The sequence below is a fragment of the Schistocerca americana genome, chromosome 1 (genome assembly GCF_021461395.2).
Source record: "Schistocerca americana isolate TAMUIC-IGC-003095 chromosome 1, iqSchAmer2.1, whole genome shotgun sequence".
Lineage (NCBI taxonomy): Eukaryota > Metazoa > Arthropoda > Insecta > Orthoptera > Acrididae > Schistocerca > Schistocerca americana.
The window spans coordinates 893,868,194-893,891,683 of record NC_060119.1 but is presented as its reverse complement, the minus strand read 5'-3'; the positions used below and the strand labels follow the sequence as shown (position 1 = coordinate 893,891,683).

The 23,490-nt window shown below is 43.4% G+C and overlaps 1 protein-coding gene across 1 annotated transcript in view; it reads right to left on the bottom strand.

Annotated features, from left to right (window-relative positions):
* Window positions 1–23,490, bottom strand: part of LOC124614628 (4-aminobutyrate aminotransferase, mitochondrial) — a 107,160-nt gene that overhangs the window by 15,464 nt on the left and 68,206 nt on the right. The window contains exons 8-9 of the mRNA XM_047142959.1: window positions 23,182–23,339; window positions 19,082–19,350 (exon numbers count right to left, since the gene is read on the bottom strand). Coding sequence (XP_046998915.1) covers window positions 19,082–19,350; window positions 23,182–23,339 — 427 coding nt within the window. The remainder of the gene's footprint in view (window positions 1–19,081; window positions 19,351–23,181; window positions 23,340–23,490) is intronic.

The following is a 23,490-nucleotide window of genomic DNA, read 5'->3' as shown; positions in this document are numbered from 1 at the left end:
TTCCAGCAAAGTGTCAGGATGCTGTGTTCTGTGTATCTATATAGTCGTTCGACTGCTGACCGCTTTTGTGTGTGAGCCAATACATGCTTCCAGAAGAGTGTGCCTTGCTGGTGGTGGGGCAACATGGCACAGCTCTGCTGCAGGCAAAGAGTACTGATGTCTGTCCATTCTGTCCAGGGATGTGACTGCCTTTACAAGAGAGCACTCATATTGTATTTTCTTAATGGTGGGATCAAATGCTGTGCCGAGTTGAAATCCTCCACCCCACTTTACTAGGTTGTTGTGCAGGTTTTGACAATTAAGCCCCACAACCCACTGACACTGCATACTTTCTTCATTTCTTCAAAATAGAAGGTGTGTTCCTTCTTGAGGCTATGCTCTGGCACTGCAGACTTGTCTGTCTGCTATAGTTGAATGTTCCCAATGTGTTCTATATGGAGCTGAGATGCATTGCTGTGTCTGTTCAATGCACAACATCCCACTTTTGCACTCAGTGCTATAAGCACCTGGTGTCTGCAGTTTTAACTGGTCTTTGGTTGAGTCAAGGATGTCCTTAATTTTCTTTGTTGCATAGAAAACAATCTGTATTTGATGTTTCTCTCCAGAGAAAACCTGCAGGAGTTCCAATGCCATCTCAATGGCACATGACAGCATCAAGTTCATTATGGAGACTTAACATGATGGAAGCCTACCCTTCTTGGATATTTTGACCGAGTGAAATCCAGACAACAGGTCAGAAGACGCATATGGATCTTTACCCTAAGCTCAGAGATCTCTGAATATACTGCAGTGCAACTCAGTGCCAACCACCTTAGCATGCAGAAACAGGACCATCTGCAGCAGGATGAGCCTGCCGCATGAATTGCAACATCTGCGCAGTGCTTTCCACAAAAATGGTTACAATAAGATGCACCTTAAAGGCAGATAGGAGGACAGAAGAAGAAGAAGAAGAAGAAGAAGAAGAAGAAGAAGAAACCAAATGTGTCACATTCCTGCATATGAAGGACCACCAACAGCCAAGATTGCAAGAATATTGGAGAAAACATCAAACAAATGGCGTTTTCCGTGCAACGCAAAAATTAAGGACATGTTTGGCTAAGCAAAAACTGGCTAGGCCTACGGATACCACATGTTTATAGCACTGAGTGCAAATGTCTGATGCAGTACATCAGAAAGACACAGTGGTGCATCTCAGTGCCATACAGAACATAAGAAACAGTCATTTAGGGTAGACAGATGAGCCTTCAGTTGCAGAGCATTGAATTAACGAGGAACACACCTTTGATTTTGGACAAATGAAGAATCTATGCAGTGCCAATGGTTTCTGGAGCTTTATTGTCAAAGACTCAGTAGAAATACACCTGCACAACAACCCAGTAAACCAGGGTGGTCGATTTCAAATCAGCACAGCATTTGATACTGCAATTATGAAAATAAGATAGGGACACTCCGTTCTGAATGCAGTGACATCTGTGGACAGACAACGGTACTGTCTGCTCACAGCAGGGCCATGCAACATTCCCCTACCACTAGCATGGCACCCGCTTTTGGAAGTGTGTTATTGGTTTGCACACAGAAGAGATTAGCGTTCCAGTGGCTACATAGATATGCAGAACACAGCAAGACAACACTTTACCTGAAGATGATGGGTACAAAACTCATCTAAATGTTGTGACAAGATGATGCCACCACTCTGTTAATCACCTAAGAAGATTTTAGCATTGGAATATGCTGAGAAAGTCGGCAATCCCAGAGAAACACTCAGTTTCAGACAGTGATTACATTTATCCATAGAATACATTCTCCAAAGTCCAGTCTCTGGGGCAATCATTCAGTGAAAATTTGAAGTAGTTTTAACATGGGCATGTAAATTTGTTATTAAATAGGGACAATAACCACAGTATGGAATACACTGAACACAGCAGTGTATGCATGATAAGCCACTTAACTTTGGTTAGGAGCCTTGGACCTTTGCTCTCATTCTGATTATTTAGAACAGTCAGATTCATATGCCAACTGAGAACAGGTAATACTATTCCAAGATTTGAAGAATTTATTGTCACAGGCCTAGTTAGTCCTCTGGAAGGATAATCAATTTTAATCTTTCTTTGGCAATTTATTTACATGTTTTACTTTATTGTAAAAGCCGAAGGGCTCAGTATATAATGGCAATGGTTACTGGGGTAGTGGAAAAGGCGAGGAGGAGTATCAAGACTGAGGGTGCATTGGTGGAATAGAGGGCCATGTAGTTCTGGGATGGGAACAGGAAAGGGGCAAGATGGGTAATGACAATGACTAACGAAGGTTGATGCCAGGGAGGTTACGGAAACATAGGATATATTGCAGAGAGAGTTCCCACCTGCACAATTCAGAAAAGCTGGTATTGTTGGGAAGGATCCAGATGGCACAGGCTGTGTAGGAGTCATTGAAATGAAGAACGTTGTGTTGGGTGGCATGCTCAGCAATGGGATGGTCCAGCTGTTTCTTGGCCACAGTCTGTCAGTGGCTATACATGTGGACAAACAGCTTGTTGGTTGTCATGCGCACAATCAATGCAGGTAGTGGTAAGGGCGAGGAGAGAGATGGATTCCAGGGAGAGGTTCTGGGATGGGCCTAAGGATTTGAGGAGAGATGGGAGATTTTGTTGGATTTGTGGAATTGGGTCACTGCAGCAGGATTTGTAGGTGGATGAATCTGACAGCTGGCAGAGTCCTCCTGCTAGCTAATCCTTGCGGTCCAAAACAACAGTGATGGACCCTTTTTCAGCAGGTGGATTATAAGGTGGTTCTTTCTGTAGATGTAAGGTTAGTTTGAATGTTGAGGAATTTGGGGAATGATGGTGAGGCAAGGTTTTATGTGAAGAAACTCTGAAAAGTTAATGGCAGGTGATCTGGGGGCAGTAGGGATGGATCACAGGTGGATGGAGGCGTGAACTGAGTCAGGCACAGTTCAACATTGGTCTTTGGCTCAATCTGATTGGTAGTGTTGGTGGCAAAAAAGTGTTTCTTTAACAAGTCCGGCATGATTGAGTTGGGGAATGGGTCTAAAGATGAGACCATTGGAAAGGACTGATACTTTTGTGGGTCTAAGGCTTTTTGAGGAAATGTTCATAACTGTGTTTTGGGTCCGTTTAGGTTCTGGATTTGTATAGTGGTGGGACACAGTTTTTGAGGGTAAGGTAAATGTAGTAGGTCTATGAGACAGGGTTTGTCAGCTATGAGGGGACTTTGGGGAGGTTTGGAGGTAGTTGTTGAGCTGGTGGATAGTTGTAGTACGAGGCAGGAGTAGGTAGTGAAGAGGGTGGAGAGTTTTTTGAGGTGGCATTATGCATGTTGCTGGAGGGCAAGAGCTTTAATGTGTGTTATGAGATTGCATAGCAGGAGAATTTTGCGCATGGAGAGAACGTATCGCAAGGAGGTTTGAGCCTTATTGATATGGTGTTGCAGGACTAAGTTGGCGAGGGTTAAGGACTGGTGGAATCTGAACAGATGGAGGTCACTGTGCAAGGAAGGGTGGCAGCTGGAGATGGTTAATTTGATGGTAAGGCCATTGGGGGGAGGGGTATTCCATGAGCCAAGCAACAACACAGGGACAGTATGTGGGACTGGATTTTGTCTAAGACTCAGAAAACTTTTCTGTATTGACGCAGATGAAAGGAGCAAGGATCCATGGTGGTGGATAAAAATGCGTAAAAGTATGTAAATAACATAGCATTACATCCAAAAAGTATTCGCAAATGTACACCCAAGCACAAAAGGAAGAAATGGATGAAATAAGGGGAAATGAAATGAAATCTGAGGGAGTGGTCAGTAGTGAAAGGTGAAAACCAACTAATTGGCTTGAAGACACAATGAGATCAAAGAAAAAATAAATAAAAAGATTGTACTGTGGGTTGCAGCTCTGTGGGTGGATAAGTGTGAAGAAGCGGATGGCAGATGTGACTAGATTATATGAAGTTAGTAAATGTGAACTGCAATAGAGAGGAGAAAGAGTGAGGTGATGGGGAGGGACTGGTAGGATGAGTTACAAGTTTGTGTGGCACAGGAAAGGTATGAGAAATAACATGCAAAAATACACAATAGTGATGCACGAAGAGTGATCAATTTGAAGGTACAGGGTTAATGATATAGGCAGGAGTAATGTGGGACATGAGGGGACATGCGATGCTGTACCAACTCAGCATAGTATTGTAGCCGTCGGTTGTGCACAGCCAACAGTGTGGCTAGTAAGTAGACCGTGCACTGCCCTATTCCCATTCCAACAGTACACAGTCTTCTATTCCACTAAGGAACCCTTTCAATGTTTTTGCTTCACTCCTTTCCTGCTACTGCTCCCTACTCTCCAACAGTACCTAGCTGCCCTACCCTCTCTCCACCTTGTCCCTATATGCTTCCACAAGCAGCACTTTACCGTCCCCCACCGTTACCCCACTAACCCTCCCCACCCCAGCTGCCTCCTTATCCCCAACACCTGGTTGCCTCTCCCATAACTCACTGCTGCTCGCAGCCTGGCTTCAGCTGCCAGGGACTGTGGTTGTGTATGTGAGTTGCGTTTGCGTGAGTGTGTGCATGTGTGTTACATTACATGCTGGATTTTCCATAGCTTAAATTTTCTAATTGAAATTTTTCATAAATGAAAATATTGTTGTAGTAAAATTACACATTTTGGGAAACACAAATTTAGGGCTAGAAGACGACACTGAATTTTTGACAGGATTACATTTGAAGATTAGAATGCTCTACAGTTTTCAGCACAATGATAAATTATGAATAGGGGTACCTTTCAAAATACAGAATTTCCAATGTTTGATAGAAACAAGAAACTAAGGATTTCAAGTATAGTGCATCTATTCTAAAGCAAACAGTTATTAGTGGGTTGAATTGTCAAGTGCATATGGTTTCGGATGGCTGGTTTAATGATTAAAGGGACTAAGTTAAGAGGCCATTGGTTCCTCCTACCTGGAACAGCCAAGTCACCAAAACTGCACATCAAAGATGGGCATTTTCTGCAGAATTCAAGAAAAGAAAATCGCAAGGTCTACCAGAGGCCCTCAAAGGCAGAAAATGCAATGGGGGTTATACCCCATCAACTTACAAGAGGACAAGAGGCACCCCATCCAACAATACACAGAAAAAACTAGTGACACAGTGTGATAGAAGCACAGGAAAACACAGGAAGAACACCAAATAAAACAGAACATGCAAGAATGGTAAGAAGAGCAAAAGAATGTATACTGTTAGGGCTGGGGCAAACCACCAAACCCAGACAGCCATTACCTGGTTGGGGCAGAGGAGGTAACAAGGTATTCTGCCAACCCCTCAGTGGGCTGACAAGGCTGAGGCAGCCACCCTCAGAGTGATAAAACCCCCTTCATGGATGAACTGTAAAACCAGGTCAGCCACTGATGCATTGGCCGCTAATAGAAGGCGTAGAGTGTCAGGAAGATCAAGAGTCTGCCACACGGCAGCTAGGTTAGGACAGTGCAGCAAGATGCAGACCACATCACAACAACAGTGGGGTGGATCCTCATGATGGAGGAAACGACCCTGAGCCAACCAAGTATGGCCAATTTGAAGCTGGTAAAGGAGGATGGAGTCCTTCCGGGAGGCCCGCATGAAGGACCTCCACAAATTCGTTGTTTCCTTCATCACTAGTAGTTTGTTTGGCGAAGTCAGAGTATGCTGTTCCATATTTCAGATCTTTAGAACTTGGTGACATAATACCAATCAAAGGTCAGATTCCGGAATACTTATCTCAGGAGGTGGCTTGCCAGTAGCCAATTTAGCCGGCCTGTCAGTTCATTCCCCTGGATCCCAACATAACCTGGGTTCCAAACAAAGAGCACTTGCTTGAGGGGAAAAAGGGAATCACAGATAGTCAGGACCAAAGGATGACAAGGATAACACTGGTCAACAGCTTCTAATCTGCTCAATGAGTCTTTACAGATGAAGGACTCACCAGTACAGGAGCTCAAGAGAATGACAAATGGCTACCAAATCCACAGTGAAAACACTGCATCCATCTGGCAAGGAGTATAGTTCATTACCTCCCACATGAATCAAGCCATTAGTGTATACTACTTCTGTGTCAAGAATAGAGAAGAATTGGCCCAGGAGGACCTTGGGCAGAACAGATAGTTTCACGCATTGTGATAGGTCAAGACAGCTGTGGACAGGGGTGAACCACAGAGGTTTATGTGAGCTGTCCCAGAGAAGAGATGGTAAGAGAGGAAAGATGGAGCTCTGAAAAAGAGGGACCCAATGCGAATGGCATTCATATCCCCAGACCTGGGCCTTTGTTGAGAGATTTGGATCACTATCTGGAAATAGGAGATAGCAGTTTGGGTGTTCTGGGAAGCAGTGCATGCATAACGTGCAAGTGTTGGCACAGAACCTACAATGGTTAAACCTTGGCTGCTGCTAGGATGATGATCATGGGGCTAATCCGAAAGGTGCTAGCTGCCAGTCATACCCCACAATGGTGTATCAGGTCTGGCATCTGTAATGTCAAAAGTGATGCTGAGCCATGTATGAGACTCCCATAATCTGGGCAGGACTCGACTAATGAGTTGTAATGCCAGAGCACAGCAGAGTGGTATGTACTCCATTTGATATTGGTGAGGCATCAGAGAGCATTGAGTTGCAACCAACATGTCTGCTTTAGTTGATGAAGGTGGGGAAACCATGTCACCTGGGCATCAATGACCAGTCCGAAAAAATAATGAGAGTCCACTGGCTATCAAGATATCAAACCTGATGGAGATGCACTATATGATGACAACAGAAATGCATAACACAGGTCTCGTCAGCCAGAAATTGGAAGACATGAATGAGAGCCCAAACCTACACTCCATGTATCTGCTCCCTGCAGTCTGTGTTCAGCATTGCCCATTATGGATGAACAGAAATAAATGCAAAAGTCATCATCATACAAAGAGAGAGACACTGTGGGTCCTACAGCCTCCACGACCATTGACAGCCACTAAAAAGAGAATGACATCTCAAAACAGTACCCTACATAACCTCATTCTGCAGCAGGTGGGAGGTGGTATAGAAGGCACCAACCTGTACTTGAAAAGTCCAATAGGAAAAAAAGGTCTGGATAAAAATCGGGAGCAGACCATAGTGGCCCCACTCATGTAGGGTGGCAAGGATGTGGTGATGCCATGCAGCATTGTAAGCTTTATGAAGCTCACAGAAAATTTCAACAACGTGTCGATGTTGGTCAAAAGCCATTCAGATTGCAGACTAAATTACAAGTATCTGCAGCAGAATGGCCTTGGCGAAAACCTCCCTGGGTCAAAGCCAAAAGGTTCAAGGAGTCAAGAATCCAGTACAGCCTTCAATTCACCATAGATTCACGTAACTTGCAGAGGGCATTGGTTAAACTGATTGGACAACAGCTGTCCATCAGAAGAGGCAGTTCACCCAATTCAAAAACTGGAATAATGACTCTTTCTAGCCACTGGGATGGAAATTCCCCCTCGCTTCAGGGCCAGTTAAAAAGGGGAAGTGTATGACACTGGCTAGCCATTGATAAGTGTTGAAGAATTTGGTTGTGCATCCGCTCCAGTCCAAGAGCTGTGTTGGGGCGCAGAACAAGGGTTCTCACAAATTCCCCACTCACTAAATGGTGTGATGTAAGGCTCGGGTGAATGGGAATGAAAGAAATGGAATTGTTCCAGATGGTGTTTGAGAAGACAGAATGTGGACAGATAGTCGACAGATGCTGAGGCCTGGGTGAAATGCCAAGCAAAATGCTCTGTGACAGAGTCCGGGCTGTTGAGGATATCACCATTCAGGAAACTTCAAAGGACACTTGTTGGAGGACAGCTGGCCAAAAATGCACCTCATCTTTGACCATGCCTGCAAAGAGGGAGTGTGCGGCCCTATGGCAGCAACATACCATTCCCAACAAATCCATTTCTGGCATTCAATTAGATAATGGGTCCAGATACAAAACTGATTAAAGGCAAAATAGGTGGTCGAGAGATGGATGCTGTTTATAGTGTTGGAGGGCATGATGGCAGTTTTTAACACCTGTAGCAATTTTGGGGATCCAACAAGGGACAGTCTTCCATCAGTGAGAACCCGAGGAAGACGGAATCACTGAAGTAGTTGCCAAAAGGATGACATCAGTCAAACTCTGTAAAGACTCACCAATGCTGTCACATGGTGGAATGTGTGGAATGGTGGCCAAGGAAAAGGCATCCCAATCTGCATTAGTAAAGGCCCACTTGGAAGGTCTTCCAGGTGACTGACGCTGAAGAAAAGATAAGACAGTCAGAAAATGATAGCTGTCACACAAATCATGAATTCCCCATTGAATGAAGGAGAGGAATCCAGGGCTACAGATGGAAAGATCAATGGCCGAGAAAGTGCCATGTGCCACATTAAATAGGTGTGGGAACTCCACTTTTGAGAACGCAGAGATCAATCTTTGCCAGCAGGCCTTCAACAATCTTGTCACTGTCAGTGGTCGCAGCACCACCCTACAGAGGGGTTATGGGCATTAAAATCTCCAAGGAGAAGGCAGGGAGGAGGGAGCTGTCTAAGGAGGGGAAGAAGAGCAGAAAGCATAGGAGACCAATCTGGGGGGAGGGGGGAAGGAGATAAAGATTGCATATTGCAAGTCTAAATGGACCCAGATGGCCTCTACTTCCAGTGGAGTTTGAAAAGAAATCCAGGAACTAACAATGTCCATATGGAATCAATGTACAGACACCACTGGAGGCTTGCAAAGGGCTGACCTAGTTCTGGCAAGAGGCTTAGAAACCACAAATATTCACTGAATGAGTATCTATTAAATGAGAGTCCTGCAATACAATACAAGCTATAGAATAGAGAGAAAGAAGAGTCTGCAATTTCAGAAAGTGACAACAGTAACCATAGCTCCATCAGAGGAGAGTAGTACAAGAGACAAGATGGCCACCACACAGGCCAGAATCGACCATTGTGTTAAGTCAGTGTCCATCACCAACAAGGACTGAGGACATCCATGAATGTAAGATTTAACCTTGATTGATTGAGAGAGAGAGAGAGAGAGAGAGAGGGAGAGAGAGAGAGAGAGAGAGAGAGAGAGAGAGAGAGAGAGAGACCTGGGATGTTGTGGGGGGGGGGGGGGGGGGGCCAGGGGGGGTCATCTCGTCCCAAGACAAGCATATTTTTCTTCTTCTCCTTTGGAGGGTGAGAGGAGGTGTGGTCAGGAAGACAGCAAGTTGCAGCAATATCAGGAGTGAGTGTCTATATGTTTGTTGAGAGAGAGAGAGAGAGAGAGAGAGAGAGAGAGAGAGAGAGAGAGAGTGTGTGTGTGTGTGTGTGTGTGTGCGCGTGTGTGTGTGTTTTGAGACGCTCAGATGTTCCAAGGTCGCATTGTGCTTAGACCCTAACCAATTTTCCAGTTTTCGATTTTATGACAAAATCCTCAAATTTTGTAATATATAGGAACATAAAGGGGGGGGGGGGGGGGTACTCTAAGTTCAAAGAAAAATTCATAAAATGAACATTGTTTATTTTAACTGAAAAATAAACATGTCAGGGTCTGACAACATGATTAAGTGTAAAATATAATTTTAACAAAGGAATCTCAGGAAAATCGCAGAGCCCAGTCACATTTAATGTGACCATCATCTACTTAAGTTGGATGTCATTGTGCAAAACCATTCACAGGCAGCAGCACTAGCAGTGAGGGGGGGGGGGTATACAAAGCATGTTGGGGGATGCTGAAAACACTGCAGTCATCATTGTAATGCATAAACATAGTGATTTATCTGATGTCCAGAAGGGCACATTCATTGGCTTTTGGGCCAAGAGTGGAAGTATTTATGGTATGGCTAAGTTTGTACACTGTGCATGTTTTGCTGAGGTTAAATTATACTGTGCATGGCAAATTGGCACTGTACAAAACTGGCATTGAGGCAACAGTGGTACACCACCAGCCACAGATGAAAGGGATGAACAATGGCAGTAGAGGTGTGTATGGGCAGATAGACGTGCAATTGTGGAGCAACTGACCATCCAGATGAACTAAGGGGCTACCAACAGTATCTCATCAATCACCATTCAGCGAACGTTGCTGTGTATCAGCCCTCAAAGCAGGCTCCTAGTGCATGCACCTATGCTGACTGCTGTTCGTCAGCAACTAAGACCACAAGTTTTCATGCCAATACAGCAACTCAACACCCAATAAGTTGTGACAGGTGGCCTTTCCAGATGAATCAAGTTTTATGTTCCATTGGATAGATGGCTGTTGGCATGTACAGCATGAAATGACTAAAAGCAAACACCCCACAACAATCGCCAGAAGAGTCCAGGCTGGAGGATTGAGTGTTACGGTCTTGGAATTGTTTTCATGGCATCTCCTGGGTGATTTTGTCATTCATGAAAACACAGTGGGCCAACCCATTCTGGGGGGGACATATTCAGTATTTTGACAAGTGGTCACATTAATGTGACTGGGCAGTGTAGAATGAGACTAGGTTGCAAAGGAAGTAAAATATTAATAAACATTTACATTAGGAACAATCAGTTGTTGGGAGCAAATGGAAGAGCATTGTCTACTTTGGTTAGAAATTAAACCTTTTCTAAAGAGATCTAAGAATATAACCCAAATACCATTTGAACACAAGGATTGTGGAAAATATAGTAATACACCAGTCTGATAAGGATGCATACATGGGCATTAAGTGAAGCCACAAGCAGGTGACAGAACTACTACTTCAATCTGACACACTGCTTTTACTCCATTGAAGAATGTTTAAATTTATGAAATGTGTTGTATAAATACTTATGTATAAAGTGTATTATTGTAACCTTAAATAAGTATGCCTAGAAATGATTTTCAGCTGTATGCTTATAACTTGACTTGTCCAATGTCTTATGCATAACCTGCTTTGTAGACAACAGGACCAATAAATTCAATACAAAATATAATACATTTCTTTCTCAGGACTTTCTATGAATTTTGTTTTCATACTTTGTAGTGCTATTGGCTTTTTTCTGGTCACTTTATTCTTTCGCTCATTTTCTTTTGAGGATGTCTCAGCTGTCCTTTTCTCTAATACTGTTTCATTGTACCTATCTAGTGCATTTCGGAAGCTGTGTATTAACTGCTTGTGATAGTTGCAGAGCAATAATCCTAGCATCACTGACTGCATTGTGAACAGCATTAATGGCTATGACAGTAGTGTCAGACAATTTTTTAACTAGAATGAAGTTTTCAGAGAAAACTCTTTCAAGGCTAGCATTGTCATGGAAGAGACTACAAGCAACCTTGATGAATGTCTTCACATTTTCATGTCCACGCTTGACTCCAGTGACCCTCCTCCAGAACTTATTGATGCGAACACAGTCTCCACCAAAGGCTTTGAGGATTTCCTTTACTGACATGATCTCCACTGGGTTTTGTAACTTATGGCAATAGCATCAGCCTCACAACCACCAAAGAAAATTAGGGCAGTAAGATGTGTCAATGCTATACCTAACTGTCTCTTCTCATGGTCAACATTAATTGCCAAGTCTAAGACTAAAAGAAGAATGCCCTTCATAAAGAAACAAGCCAAGAGTGATTTATCCAGGATTTTGGATATCCAGCTCTTCATAGATGTAAGGCACTCATTCTGTAAAGCCAAGGTATCGTTCCCCAATTCATCAACTGACCCAGACCTATTTAGGTTCTTACCTGATGTCCACTTCCGGAGGTTGCAACTGATTTTTGTTGTCATTCAGATCTGTTTTGAAGTTAGTCTGTTTCCACAAACTTTTGATTTGATGAATTTTCTCACTAATTCTCTGTCTACAGACTGGAGACAAGAACAGAGGAAAGGAGTCAAGGGGCAACTGACTGAAATGACTCAGCCTTAGCACCCACAATCTCAAAAAATGTGAGATAAGCTATCAGCATCTTTCCCCAGAAAGACACACACTACTTGGTAGCTATGTCTCTTAGGAATTCCAGTAGTGACCTTAAGTTTATGGATATACCTACTTCTGTTCCTTCTCTACTCTTTCTATTTCCTTTACATATTTTTACACATTGGTAGCTATGTCTCTTAGGAATTCCAGTAGTGACCTTAAGTTTATGGATATACCTATTTCTGTTCCTTCTCTACTCTTTCTATTTCCTTTACATATTTTCACACAACTATTAATATCTACTGCACCAAGACTGACACTATTTTATTTTACACCCATCAAACAACACAAAACCTCTGTGGGAAAACAGAGGTTCTTGTAATACTGTTGAAATCAGCTTGGCAGGAGGGATTTTTTTTTTTTTTTTTTTTTAATTACATAAAGCTTTCATAAAATGAACAAGATTCTGACCAACAGAAGTACAACCTGGCAAATCCATCACACACTGTATATAAGCCACATGTCCCAAAGTCCGAAAGCATGGGACCCTCTAGATTACCCTCAACTTTGGGCTTGCTTTTCAGCTCTCTTCAGAATGTGGTATTAAAATTAGGACATTCATGGACACCTGAACAACTTGTCTTTTCAGATTTACCTCAGACTGGGCTGCAGCTTGAACTAAATCTTTGGCAACACTTTTTCTCAAAAACACTGAAGTGAGATACCTGCTCAAAACTTGGCCCAATATACTATTTCAAAAATGTATAAACATATCAAACTAGCATACCACATCACAGGCAGCAACAATCTCCTGTAGTTGTTTAGTGAAAAAACAGCTCCAGTCCAAACACACTGCCATAATTTACTTTGACTTCTGAAGCTACATTTTGGAGGCAATGTTACTGTCTGTGGACAACCTGCCAATATCCCAAAAACATCAGTGCCTCACAGCAGCCAACAGACACAAATGGGTCTCTGCATTCCTCATGACATCCCTCTTTGTGTAACTGAGCATAATTGGCCATCATCCAGAAGTTCCTGCAGTAGGTGCTTGGCACGATAGGCTTGGCATAACACCTTGTTTCTGGGACACACTGCAACTGCACGATACATTCAGCAGACTAAAAATACACAGAGGCTAATTAGAAATGCTACTTTTTTTCATTGAAACTGGTAATTGCATTTTCCAGTGCTCTTGTGGAATTGAAGACACCATCAGGATTGTCCTCTCCATTTTTGGAGTCGACGATCAGGTGAGTGTGTCCAAAGGTGGCGGGTGGCAACCACAGTGTCTATTCCTGATGCAATAGCACTGGAGCTGTGGTTATCATGGATATAGACACTGTAACTTTCCTAGTATCCTTGAGCCCAGCATGCTTCATCCCTCATATAACTGGTGAAGGCCAGCATTCTTATATTTCTGAGCGAGAAGTTGGTTGTACACAGCATGAATCAGACAATTTCTCAGACATGTTCTCTCCAATCCACAAAAATTCTGGACCCTCAATACTGGGAGTGATTGAATGCAAACTTCCAGTTCATCATGTAAGCCCATAAGCTTAGAAAGAATTTCATCTAAACAATAAAGTGAGATGTCGCCAAGAGTGCACAAAGATGGGAAGTCACCAAAAATTTTTGTGACCCATGCTATTTTTCTTTCTTATGAGTAACTTCCACCCCACTCCCTCACCTACATCTCTCCCTGAAAGCAGTTTATGTTGACTAAGACCTGCAGCAGCATCGGAAATGTTAGCCCAGCCCCCCTCCCCATCCATGCACCAGGTGCACCGACTCCCACAGTGCCTACTCACCCTCCAGTGACCAGCGTTGCACTTTAGGTTACAGCTCAATGTTAATTAAACCAACAGCTGCACTCCAAAACTCAATGAGACTGATAGCTGTTGGCACATAAAAATTACTGTTGTATGTGCCAACAGCTATCAGTCTCAAATGCACTGTATGCAAACTTATGTCCTAGTATCCATGGTTCAAAATAAATGGATTCAAACAGGCCACAAACTTCCCTAAAAGTACCCATGTTTGTGATAACACTCTGTTAGCAAACAAGGCAGAACATTTGGACAAATGTAAATGTAAAACACATCAAATACTCACCACAGATTCTTGCTGTCATGTGTCAAAAAACACACAAGATCATGACAACAACAAACCAGTGCAGCACAGCCAGGCTGCAGTGACAGGCAGACATGCCATTCCATGCCAACAACAACAACAATCCTTGACAAAGCTTGTCTGGACTTGGCCAGGCTGGGCTAGCAGCTGTATTGGACTAAGTGAGGGAAAAAGATTGGGGGATGCCAAAACCCTGGTGGAGGGTGGTTGCACAGTATGGAGCTGAGGGTGAACAGGGAGTGCTGTACTGCATCAAGCCAAGCAGAAGGCAACCAAATGTGTCTGCCCAAAATCAAATGAGACACCATGACTTTTCCAGAATTTTTAGGCAAAATGCAAAAATTCCTCAAGTATTCCACAGTAAAAAAATCCCCCTAGTTTTCCCTCCCTTCCCAGTTTTTCCAGGACACTGAACACTCTGAGAAGGTTTCTTCTCTGGCTGAGGAGAAGGAGCAGTTCTGTGAAGGAAGGGGATGTGAAATGCCACAGTAGAGGAAAGGGAATGGGGACAGGACGGAGGTAAGGAGGAAGGAGGAGGAATAGTAAAGGACGCTACAAAAGCAGAGATAACAGGTGGAGATGGTCGAATTTCTTTCGGGCCTCAGAGTAAGATAGACTGTCGAGAGTTCTGAATAGCTGAATCTTCTTTTTCTTTTTATAGATTAGGCAATTTGGCAAGCAAGGAGAATGCAGGCTGAAACAGTTCAGGCAGGCACTTGGGGACTGGGGTGCAAGGACTCCCCATGTGGAGAGGGTGGCCACAGTCACCACACATAGTAGTTGTCTCACGCTGCAGGAACATGTGATCAAAATGGAGACACCAGAAATACTACATGGCAGTTGGAATAAAAGGCTTCATGTTGCAATGGTAAACCATAACGTTTACTTTCTGGAAGGGTAACCCTCTCAAAAGCCAGGATGAAAGTGCTGGTATCAACACAATTATCCTTAAGTCCTCTCTGGACTTGTCAGACAAAATGGACGCTGCTCCATGCTAGGTTAGTCCCGAGTTTCTCATCAGATTGAAAGAAGAGGTCCTATGGAAAATAATGACTTGTGTCATATTTAAGGACTGAGGAGGTGTAATGTTCACCAGGATGTCTCCTAAGCATTCAAAAGCCCATAGGGAAGTAGACCGATTAGCGCAAGAGTTTTTGATCAGTAAGGAATCAGATCACATCTTCACCAAACTTATCTTCAATATTTTCTACAAAAGGGAGTGATTTGGTAGTGGCAAAAGTCCTCCTGACTATCCTCCCTAAGTAATAGGGAGTAACCAGGGAGGGGAAGGCCAAGGAAGCAAAAGACGGAACAGAGAGAGAACCATTTCTGTCAGAAGAGATAGCTGTGGAAGAGTGGCCAGAAGTGTGGAGCTTAGCACACTTCATGCATACAGTGTCTGCCCTGGTACCACCCACTCTGATAAGGGACTAACCCTGTGGGCACCACCCAGCAGCAACAAGCGCCACCTGGCACAGCGGTCATTTCCAGGAGTTCTCATGTCCCAAAAAGATGAGCAACCACTCCTAGGCGTACATGATGCAGTGACAGCTGAGCTAGGATACACAACAGCTCTACCATACGGACTAGATATTGTGCTGGTGACCTTGTGTGTGTGTGTGTGTGTGTGTGTGTGTGTGTGTGTGTGTGTGTGTGTGTGAGAGAGAGAGAGAGAGAGAGCGGAGGAGGGGGGGGGGGGGGGGAAAGATGGTGGTTGCTACAGCAAGGAGGTAGGGGGAAGGAAGGAAGGGCAGTGAATACCACAATGAAGACACTAGAGAGGGGTTCTTCCACAAACAATTTTGAAAGGGATGTCAAACTCCAAGAGGGACTAGCAAAACCCCAAAGAAAACAAAAGAGAGAGTGGGAAAGCAAGACAAGATAGTAAAGAGATAGCAGGATTGAGTGAACAGCCAATTTGTCATAAAGGGAAACCCCGAAGGAGAAAAAGGGGGGGGGGGTGCAGGATGGGCAGGAGCTACACTGGGAAGAAGTGGATAAGGAGAAGGGAGTGCATCCTAGGAGGGAAGAGAGGTTGCAATAGCTCAGGAGCTCATGCACACCACAGGTGTACCCATGAAAGAGCTGTGGGCCCCATGGAGGTTGCCTATGATTTTCATGAATAGTAAATTTTGAATATTTCTTTCAATAATTTTTTTGGTTGAAACTATTTCTACTCTCACCAATACCATGAGGTAAATAATAATCTGAATAATAAGGCTCAGAAAAATATGGTTTAAACCTCCATCATCAGAGGGATTCATGTGAATTAATATGGCATGTATGTGTTATATTACAACTTTGGAGTAACCTGTGACACTGTCTCTAGTGGTCACAGGCTCCTTTCATTGTCATGATACACCACAATACCATCACACTTTGTTTTCAGTTGTTAATGCTTGCACACACTCAAGAAATTCCCTGGTTCACATTATGAAAGGTATTTAACAAGTAAACTATGTTACAGTAAGTGAAGATTTGTTACAGTTATCAGAACATTTAGAGGTACTGAGAGTATGTTTTGATTGTTTCCATGGAAGATAATGATTTTATGAGTGATCACAAGTTGTTGTAACTCTTCAGACAATGATAGAAGTCAGGAATCCTGTGAGTGAAAGAATAATCAGTACATGCTTGTTAACTTGCTGAGTCTATTGAATGAAAGTTCAGGTCTGATGCTGTTCCAATTAATTTTAGGGGTAATAATAACCCTTAGAGATTCAAGCTCACATGGATGTTTACTGGCAACTGTTCTTTCCACAAACTATTCATGACTGGAACAGGAAATGGGGAAAGGGACAGTGGTACACAAAGTACCACACATTGCTAGGTGCTTGCAGAATATTTATGTAGATTTAGAATAACCAGAGAAAAATTCAGGCACAAAAACAAGGAGTAGTAGAAGAAGAAGAAGAAGAAGAAGAAGAAGAAGAAGTGGAAAATAGTTCAGGTATTTCATGTAAGCTTTGAAACACATTTTGGAAATAAATAAACAGTGACTGCTACCAGTGAACTGGTTGCTTCATTTGATATCTACAATAGTCACAGTAAAGCCTTGCCAAAAATATTTGTATTTAAAGGCATTGTGGATAATGCCAAATTAAATTACTCCCAAGTTGCGGTAATGTACAGTCACTTGTGGAAAGTTCTAATAATTTCTTTGTCTATGGATTATGAATTACAGGCATTTGTTCATATAAATCATTCTCCTCAAAGTCTGTGTAGCTTACTGATATTTTTAACTGCCAATATGTACACTCCTGGAAATGGAAAAAAGAACACATTGACACCGGTGTGTCAGACCCACCATACTTGCTCCGGACACTGCGAGAGGGCTGTACAAGCAATGATCACACGCACGGCACAGCGGACACACCAGGAACCGCGGTGTTGGCCGTCGAATGGCGCTAGCTGCGCAGCATTTGTGCACCGCCGCCGTCAGTGTCAGCCAGTTTGCCGTGGCATACGGAGCTCCATCGCAGTCTTTAACACTGGTAGCATGCCGCGACAGCGTGGACGTGAACCGTATGTGCAGTTGACGGACTTTGAGTGAGGGCGTATAGTGGGCATGCGGGAGGCCGGGTGGACGTACCGCTGAATTGCTCAACACGTGGGGCGTGAGGTCTCCACAGTACATCGATGTTGTCGCCAGTGGTCGGCGGAAAGTGCACATGCCCGTCGACCTGGGACCGGACCGCAGCGACGCATGGATGCACGCCAAGACCGTAGGATCCTACGCAGTGCCGTAGGGGACCGCACCGCCACTTCCCAGCAAATTGGGGACACTGTTGCTCCTGGGGTATCCGCGAGGACCATTCGCAACCGTCTCCACGAAGCTGGGCTATGGTCCCGCACACCGTTAGGCCGTCTTCCGCTCACGCCCTAACATCGTACAGCCCGCCTCCAGTGGTGTCGCGACAGGCGTGAATGGAGGGACGAATGGAGACGTGTCGTCTTCAGTGATGAGAGTCGCTTCTGCCTTGGTGCCAATGATGGTCGTATGCGTGTTTGGCGCCGTGCAGGTGAGCGCCACAATCAGGACTGCATACGACCGAGGCACACAGGGCCAACACCCGGCATCATGGTGTGGGGAGCGATCTCCTACACTGGCCGTACACCACTGGTGATCGTCGAGGGGACACTGAATACTGCACGGTACATCCAAACCGTCATCGAACCCATCGTTCTACCATTCCTAGACCGGCAAGGGAACTTGCTGTTCCAACAGGACAATGCACGTCCGCATGTATCCCGTGCCACCCAACGTGCTCTAGAAGGTGTAAGTCAACTATCCTGGCCAGCAAGATCTCCGGATCTGTCCCCCATTGAGCATGTTTGGGACTGGATAAAGTGTCGTCTCACGTGGTCTGCACGTCCAGCACGAACGCTGGTCCAACTGAGGCACCAGGTGGAAATGGCATGGCAAGCCGTTCCACAGGACTACATCCAGCATCTCTACGATTGTCTCCATGGGAGAATAGCAGCCTGCATTGCTGCGAAAGGTGGATATACACTGTACTAGTGCCGACATTGTGCATGCTCTGTTGCCTGTGTCTATGTGCCTGTGGTTCTGTCAGTGTGATCATGTGATGTATCTGACCCCAAGAATGTGTCAATAAAGTTTCCCCTTCCTGGGACAATGAATTCATGGTGTTCTTATTTCAATTTCCAGGAGTGTAGTTTACTATCTACAAGTTGATTGTCATCAGTATGTATAGCGGTGCTAAATTTGTATCAAATTAAAATAAAGTTCAATGGTGCTATTTGAATTATCTAAAAACTGCTTGCAAAGGTTCTCAGGCATTGTGTTGAATGTTGTCACTGAAGCTACACCACTTCAATGAGGTAGCTGCTAGTCATCTACAGATGAGACAGGAGGAGGAGGAGGAAGTGGGCTGACTGGTTGCTTCATTGAACTGTATTGTTTCACAGGACACTTGGGAACCTTATAAGTAGTTATTGTGCTGGGAAAGTTTCATATAGCATATTAAACAGTTTTGAAGGAAATAGCAGTCCTTGATTGGACACAATGATAAGATGACTTATGAGACATCAAACTCTGATTACTACTATATACTTTAAACACAGTTAGTTACCTTTCTGTTTTAACCTGTTCACCAAGTCATCACGCAGCTTTGTTGATGTGCAGCTGATAGCAAGAAATGTCCCCCGGCCTCTTGCTGCAAAAAGCAGAGCAGGAAATTCTTTCTGCAAATCATATAATCCATTGAGAAGTTTCTCTCCTGACTTCTGGACAACTGAGAGAAGTGAATCTCTCTTTATAACTGAAAGAACTCCTTGAAGCAGCAGTAGTTTACCAGGGTCACCCATCCATGTATTAAATACTCTGTATGGTTGTGAAGGACTGTTAAGGAGTGAAAACAACAGCATTAGGCACACAGCGAACATTTTCTTAGGGGAAAATGTAAGAAATTATAGAAACAAAAAATATATACAAATATCAAATCATATTAAATAATGAAAATATTGACAACAATGTAAGAGAGAATTTGTTGGAACAGTCTTGGAAGTAAAAAAAAAAAGGTATCATTCCACGTGGGAAAAATATATCTAAAAATAAAGATGCTGTAACTTACGAAACGAAAGCGTTGGCATGTTGATAGGAGACAACAAAAAACACACAAACACACACACAAATTTCGAGCTTTCGAGACCCAAGGTTGCTTCATCAGGAAAGAGGGAAGGAGAGGGAAAGACGAAAGGATGTGGGTTTTAAGGGAGAGGGTAAGGAGTAATTCCAATCCCGGGAGTGGAAAGACTTACCTTAGGGGGAAAAAAGGACAGCTATACACTAGCGCGCACACGCACGCACGCACGCACGCACACGCACACGCACGCACGCACACACGCACATATACATAAGGTATAGGATCCAGGTGAAGGATGCTGACAATGACAGAATTTGGCTGAGGAGACTAAAGGTGAAACCATGGGGACAAACTTCAGTAGGATTGTTCCGTTGTGATGACACATTGAGCACAGTGATAGTTGTGCATGATTTCTGGTCTGCTGAGGAGGGGGATCTAGCTCTTCAGCTGCACCAGGGTAGCCAGGTAGGGGATGGTGGCTCTGACAAGTTTGTGTAGTAGTCTGATGGAGTATTTTATGGTCATGGTGAGCAGGCACAATGCTTCTTGTAGTAGTACACTCGACTGTATTCCTGCCCCCACTGAAGGTGCTATCCTCCTCCTTTCCCACAAGCTGACATGTTCCAAGCCAGCATGATGTTTCCTAGCTCTGTCCCCAAATGTTTCTCTTGCACCCTATTTCCTGTCTCTTCCATAATCTTCCCACTCATCTGAGCCAAGACAGTTAACCACCCCCTTGGCAGTTGGTATTCTTGTAGGGGACATTGTGGCACAAGATGAATTTTATGGTAATTCACCAGTTATTGGTTAACCAACAGAAGCAAGAATTAATTGAGGAGTATTGCAGTTCAACATTCCATCAGTGCTAATAGAATACTATGAAACTATACATTACTCCAAAAGGTCATTTACAACTTAGTGGATATATAGGCCACAGTGTGTCAAATCAGCACAAATTCAATACTGGACAAAAGTACAACAGCTGGTGAGCAGCATCAACATCTAGCTGCCGATCTACAAGCTGTCAGCTAGCACTGATGGTTCTGGGCTTCAAACTGGATCTGTCAAGGTGAAGCCGCCCAGCAAATTCCATAATCTGAGACTGCAGTTAGTCTCCAAGGGTACTGGGTTTGATGTGGGATCTACAATGCTCCAGCTGTCACATGCCACAGGCAATGCACACTGGCTCAGCCACCCAGCATAACTGTGTCACCAAACTGACAAGGTTGGATCAGAAAGATCACTGCCCACTACGTATGTTACTCACTGCCTGCTAACCAAAAATGGCATCTGGCCCACTGTCCTAGAAGTATTGTACGGAAGGTATCAAGTAATGAATATTCCTTCTGATTAGGCATTTTTGACTCTGCAGTTGCCACAGTGCTGGCAAACACACCCACAGCTTTGCGCACACACAGCTCCACAGACAAAGTGGACATCCCATAACATTGGAGTCCAAAATGGCTGCACTGCAAAAGCTCACAGTAATCAATGTGTATGCAATAAAACTGCCACTGGACACTGCAAGCTTAGAAAAATATCACCTGTACTGTTTAGTCATAATTCGCACTGGGACATGTTGATGGCAGGGTACAAGTAAGACAAAAACTTCACAAGATGATGGATATTGCTTCTCAACAGGGTCACTATCTGAGTACGTGGTTGAGTTTCTCTCATATGTGGGATGTTTAAATGGGGTAAAATAGGGCTTCTGCTATATTGGCCAGTGGTGAACGATTCTAGAACTTTCTGTTCAACCACCTGCATCTGTCTGTTAACCCACAGAACACTGAGATGGCCTGCACACTGAAAGTCAATGCACTATCCACAATAGTTTGAGGAACACTCCACACACAAAACAAAAATGCTTTTGTGGTTCTCCAGTCACTTAACCTCAATCCTATAAACCTACTGAGCATGTTTGGAACAGCACCAAGCAAAAAAAAAAAAAAATTATATATATATATATATATATATATATATATATATATATATATATATATATATGGTTATAATAGAGGGAAACATTCCACGTAGGAAATATATATCTAAAAACAAAGATGATGTGACTTACCAAATGAAAGTGCTGGCAGGTCGACAGACACACAAACAAACACAAACATACACACAAAATTCAAGCTTTCGCAACAAACTGTTGCCTCATCAGGAAAGAGGGAAGGAGAGGGAAAGACGAAAGGAAGTGGGTTTTAAGGGAGAGGGTAAGGAGTCATTCCAATCCCGGGAGCGGAAAGACTTACCTTAGGGGGAAAAAAGGACGGGTATACACTCGCACACACACACATATCCATCCACACATATACAGACACAAGCAGACATATTATGACTAAACAGTACAGGTGATATTTTTTAAATATGTCTGCTTGTGTCTGTATATGTGTGGATGGATATGTGTGTGTGTGTGCGCGAGTGTATACCCGTCCTTTTTTCCCCCTAAGGTAAGTCTTTCCGCTCCCGGGATTGGAATGACTCCTTACCCTCTCCCTTAAAACCCACTTCCTTTCGTCTTTCCCTCTCCTTCCCTCTTTCCTGATGAGGCAACAGTTTGTTGCGAAAGCTTGAATTTTGTGTGTATGTTTGTGTTTGTTTGTGTGTCTGTCGACCTGCCAGCACTTTCATTTGGTAAGTCACATCATCTTTGTTTATATATATATATATATATATATATATATATACACACCTTGGACACCCTTAAAAACCATTTTCCATGAGTTGTGGGTGGCAGAGGAGCAGCTATTAAGTAGGGCGGATCCTCAATACTTTAGACATCTTTGTAATCCATTTCATATTTCATGACATGTTGTCACTGCCGTGTGTGTGTGTGTGTGTGTGTGTGTGTGTGTGAGAGAGAGAGAGAGAGAGAGAGAGAGAGAGAGAGAGAGAGAGAGAGAGCACTCTACTCTTCTTAAATTGTGCCTCTGATTCAATTGCAGATTCTACAATTATTCTGTTACAACCATTACTGGACCAAGACAAATATTTGTGATATCACTGGTGTCATGGTATGATAATCTTGGTGGTGACCATGGGTTGTAAAATGGGTCACTCAACCCTGAATGTTGCATCTGTGCGGCATGTGTAAGACAGTCAAGAAATATGATTTTTTAAGATTCTAAGTGGAGAGATATGTTTGGTTTTATTAGCTCTAAGAGTCGATTGTGGTATTAGGCTTGTTAATGGAACACAAAGAGGTTTCATTTTCTTTACTAGTATTGTGCAGTGGGTTCTATGGCAACCTAAGGCACTATTGCTTTCAATGTATCCAACATGCAGGCATTCTTTCCCACATTTATTTCAAATATCTGTGTTTGAAAAATCTCCATTTACTGGAATTCAGAGGTGTATTCCACTTTTCCCATCCTGTGACCGGCCAAGTGAATGGAAGAATGCTTAATACAAACGTAGTGCACTCCAGATAAACTTACTTCACTACAATAATAGCGAAATAAAAGCACAAATAATTAGTGTTGCAGACTCTCAATTATTCTATTTTTCAGAAAATAGAAGTTATCATTATTGCCTACAAGTTACAATTAAAAATAAAGGGAAACCACTATTCTGTTACTTGCCTAAACTCTTCCTTCATGTAGTACCCTCCAAGCTGCATCTTTTTGCTGAAACTCACAATATCAGGTGGGGAATCCAGATTGAAATGCTCATGGCACCACATTTTGCCTGTTGGACCACCACCTGTTTGTACTTCATCCACGAAAAATGCACAGCCATACTGAAAGAGAAGCAGACTGAAATCTAATGGCAGTAATTATATTTGTTCACAGCACAGAAATGCTTGACAAGAAAATATCAAGTGACAGTCAATGCAGTACTGTAGTCCCAATTAATTTATAATCTTTAGTGTGTCAGTGAACCAATGAATC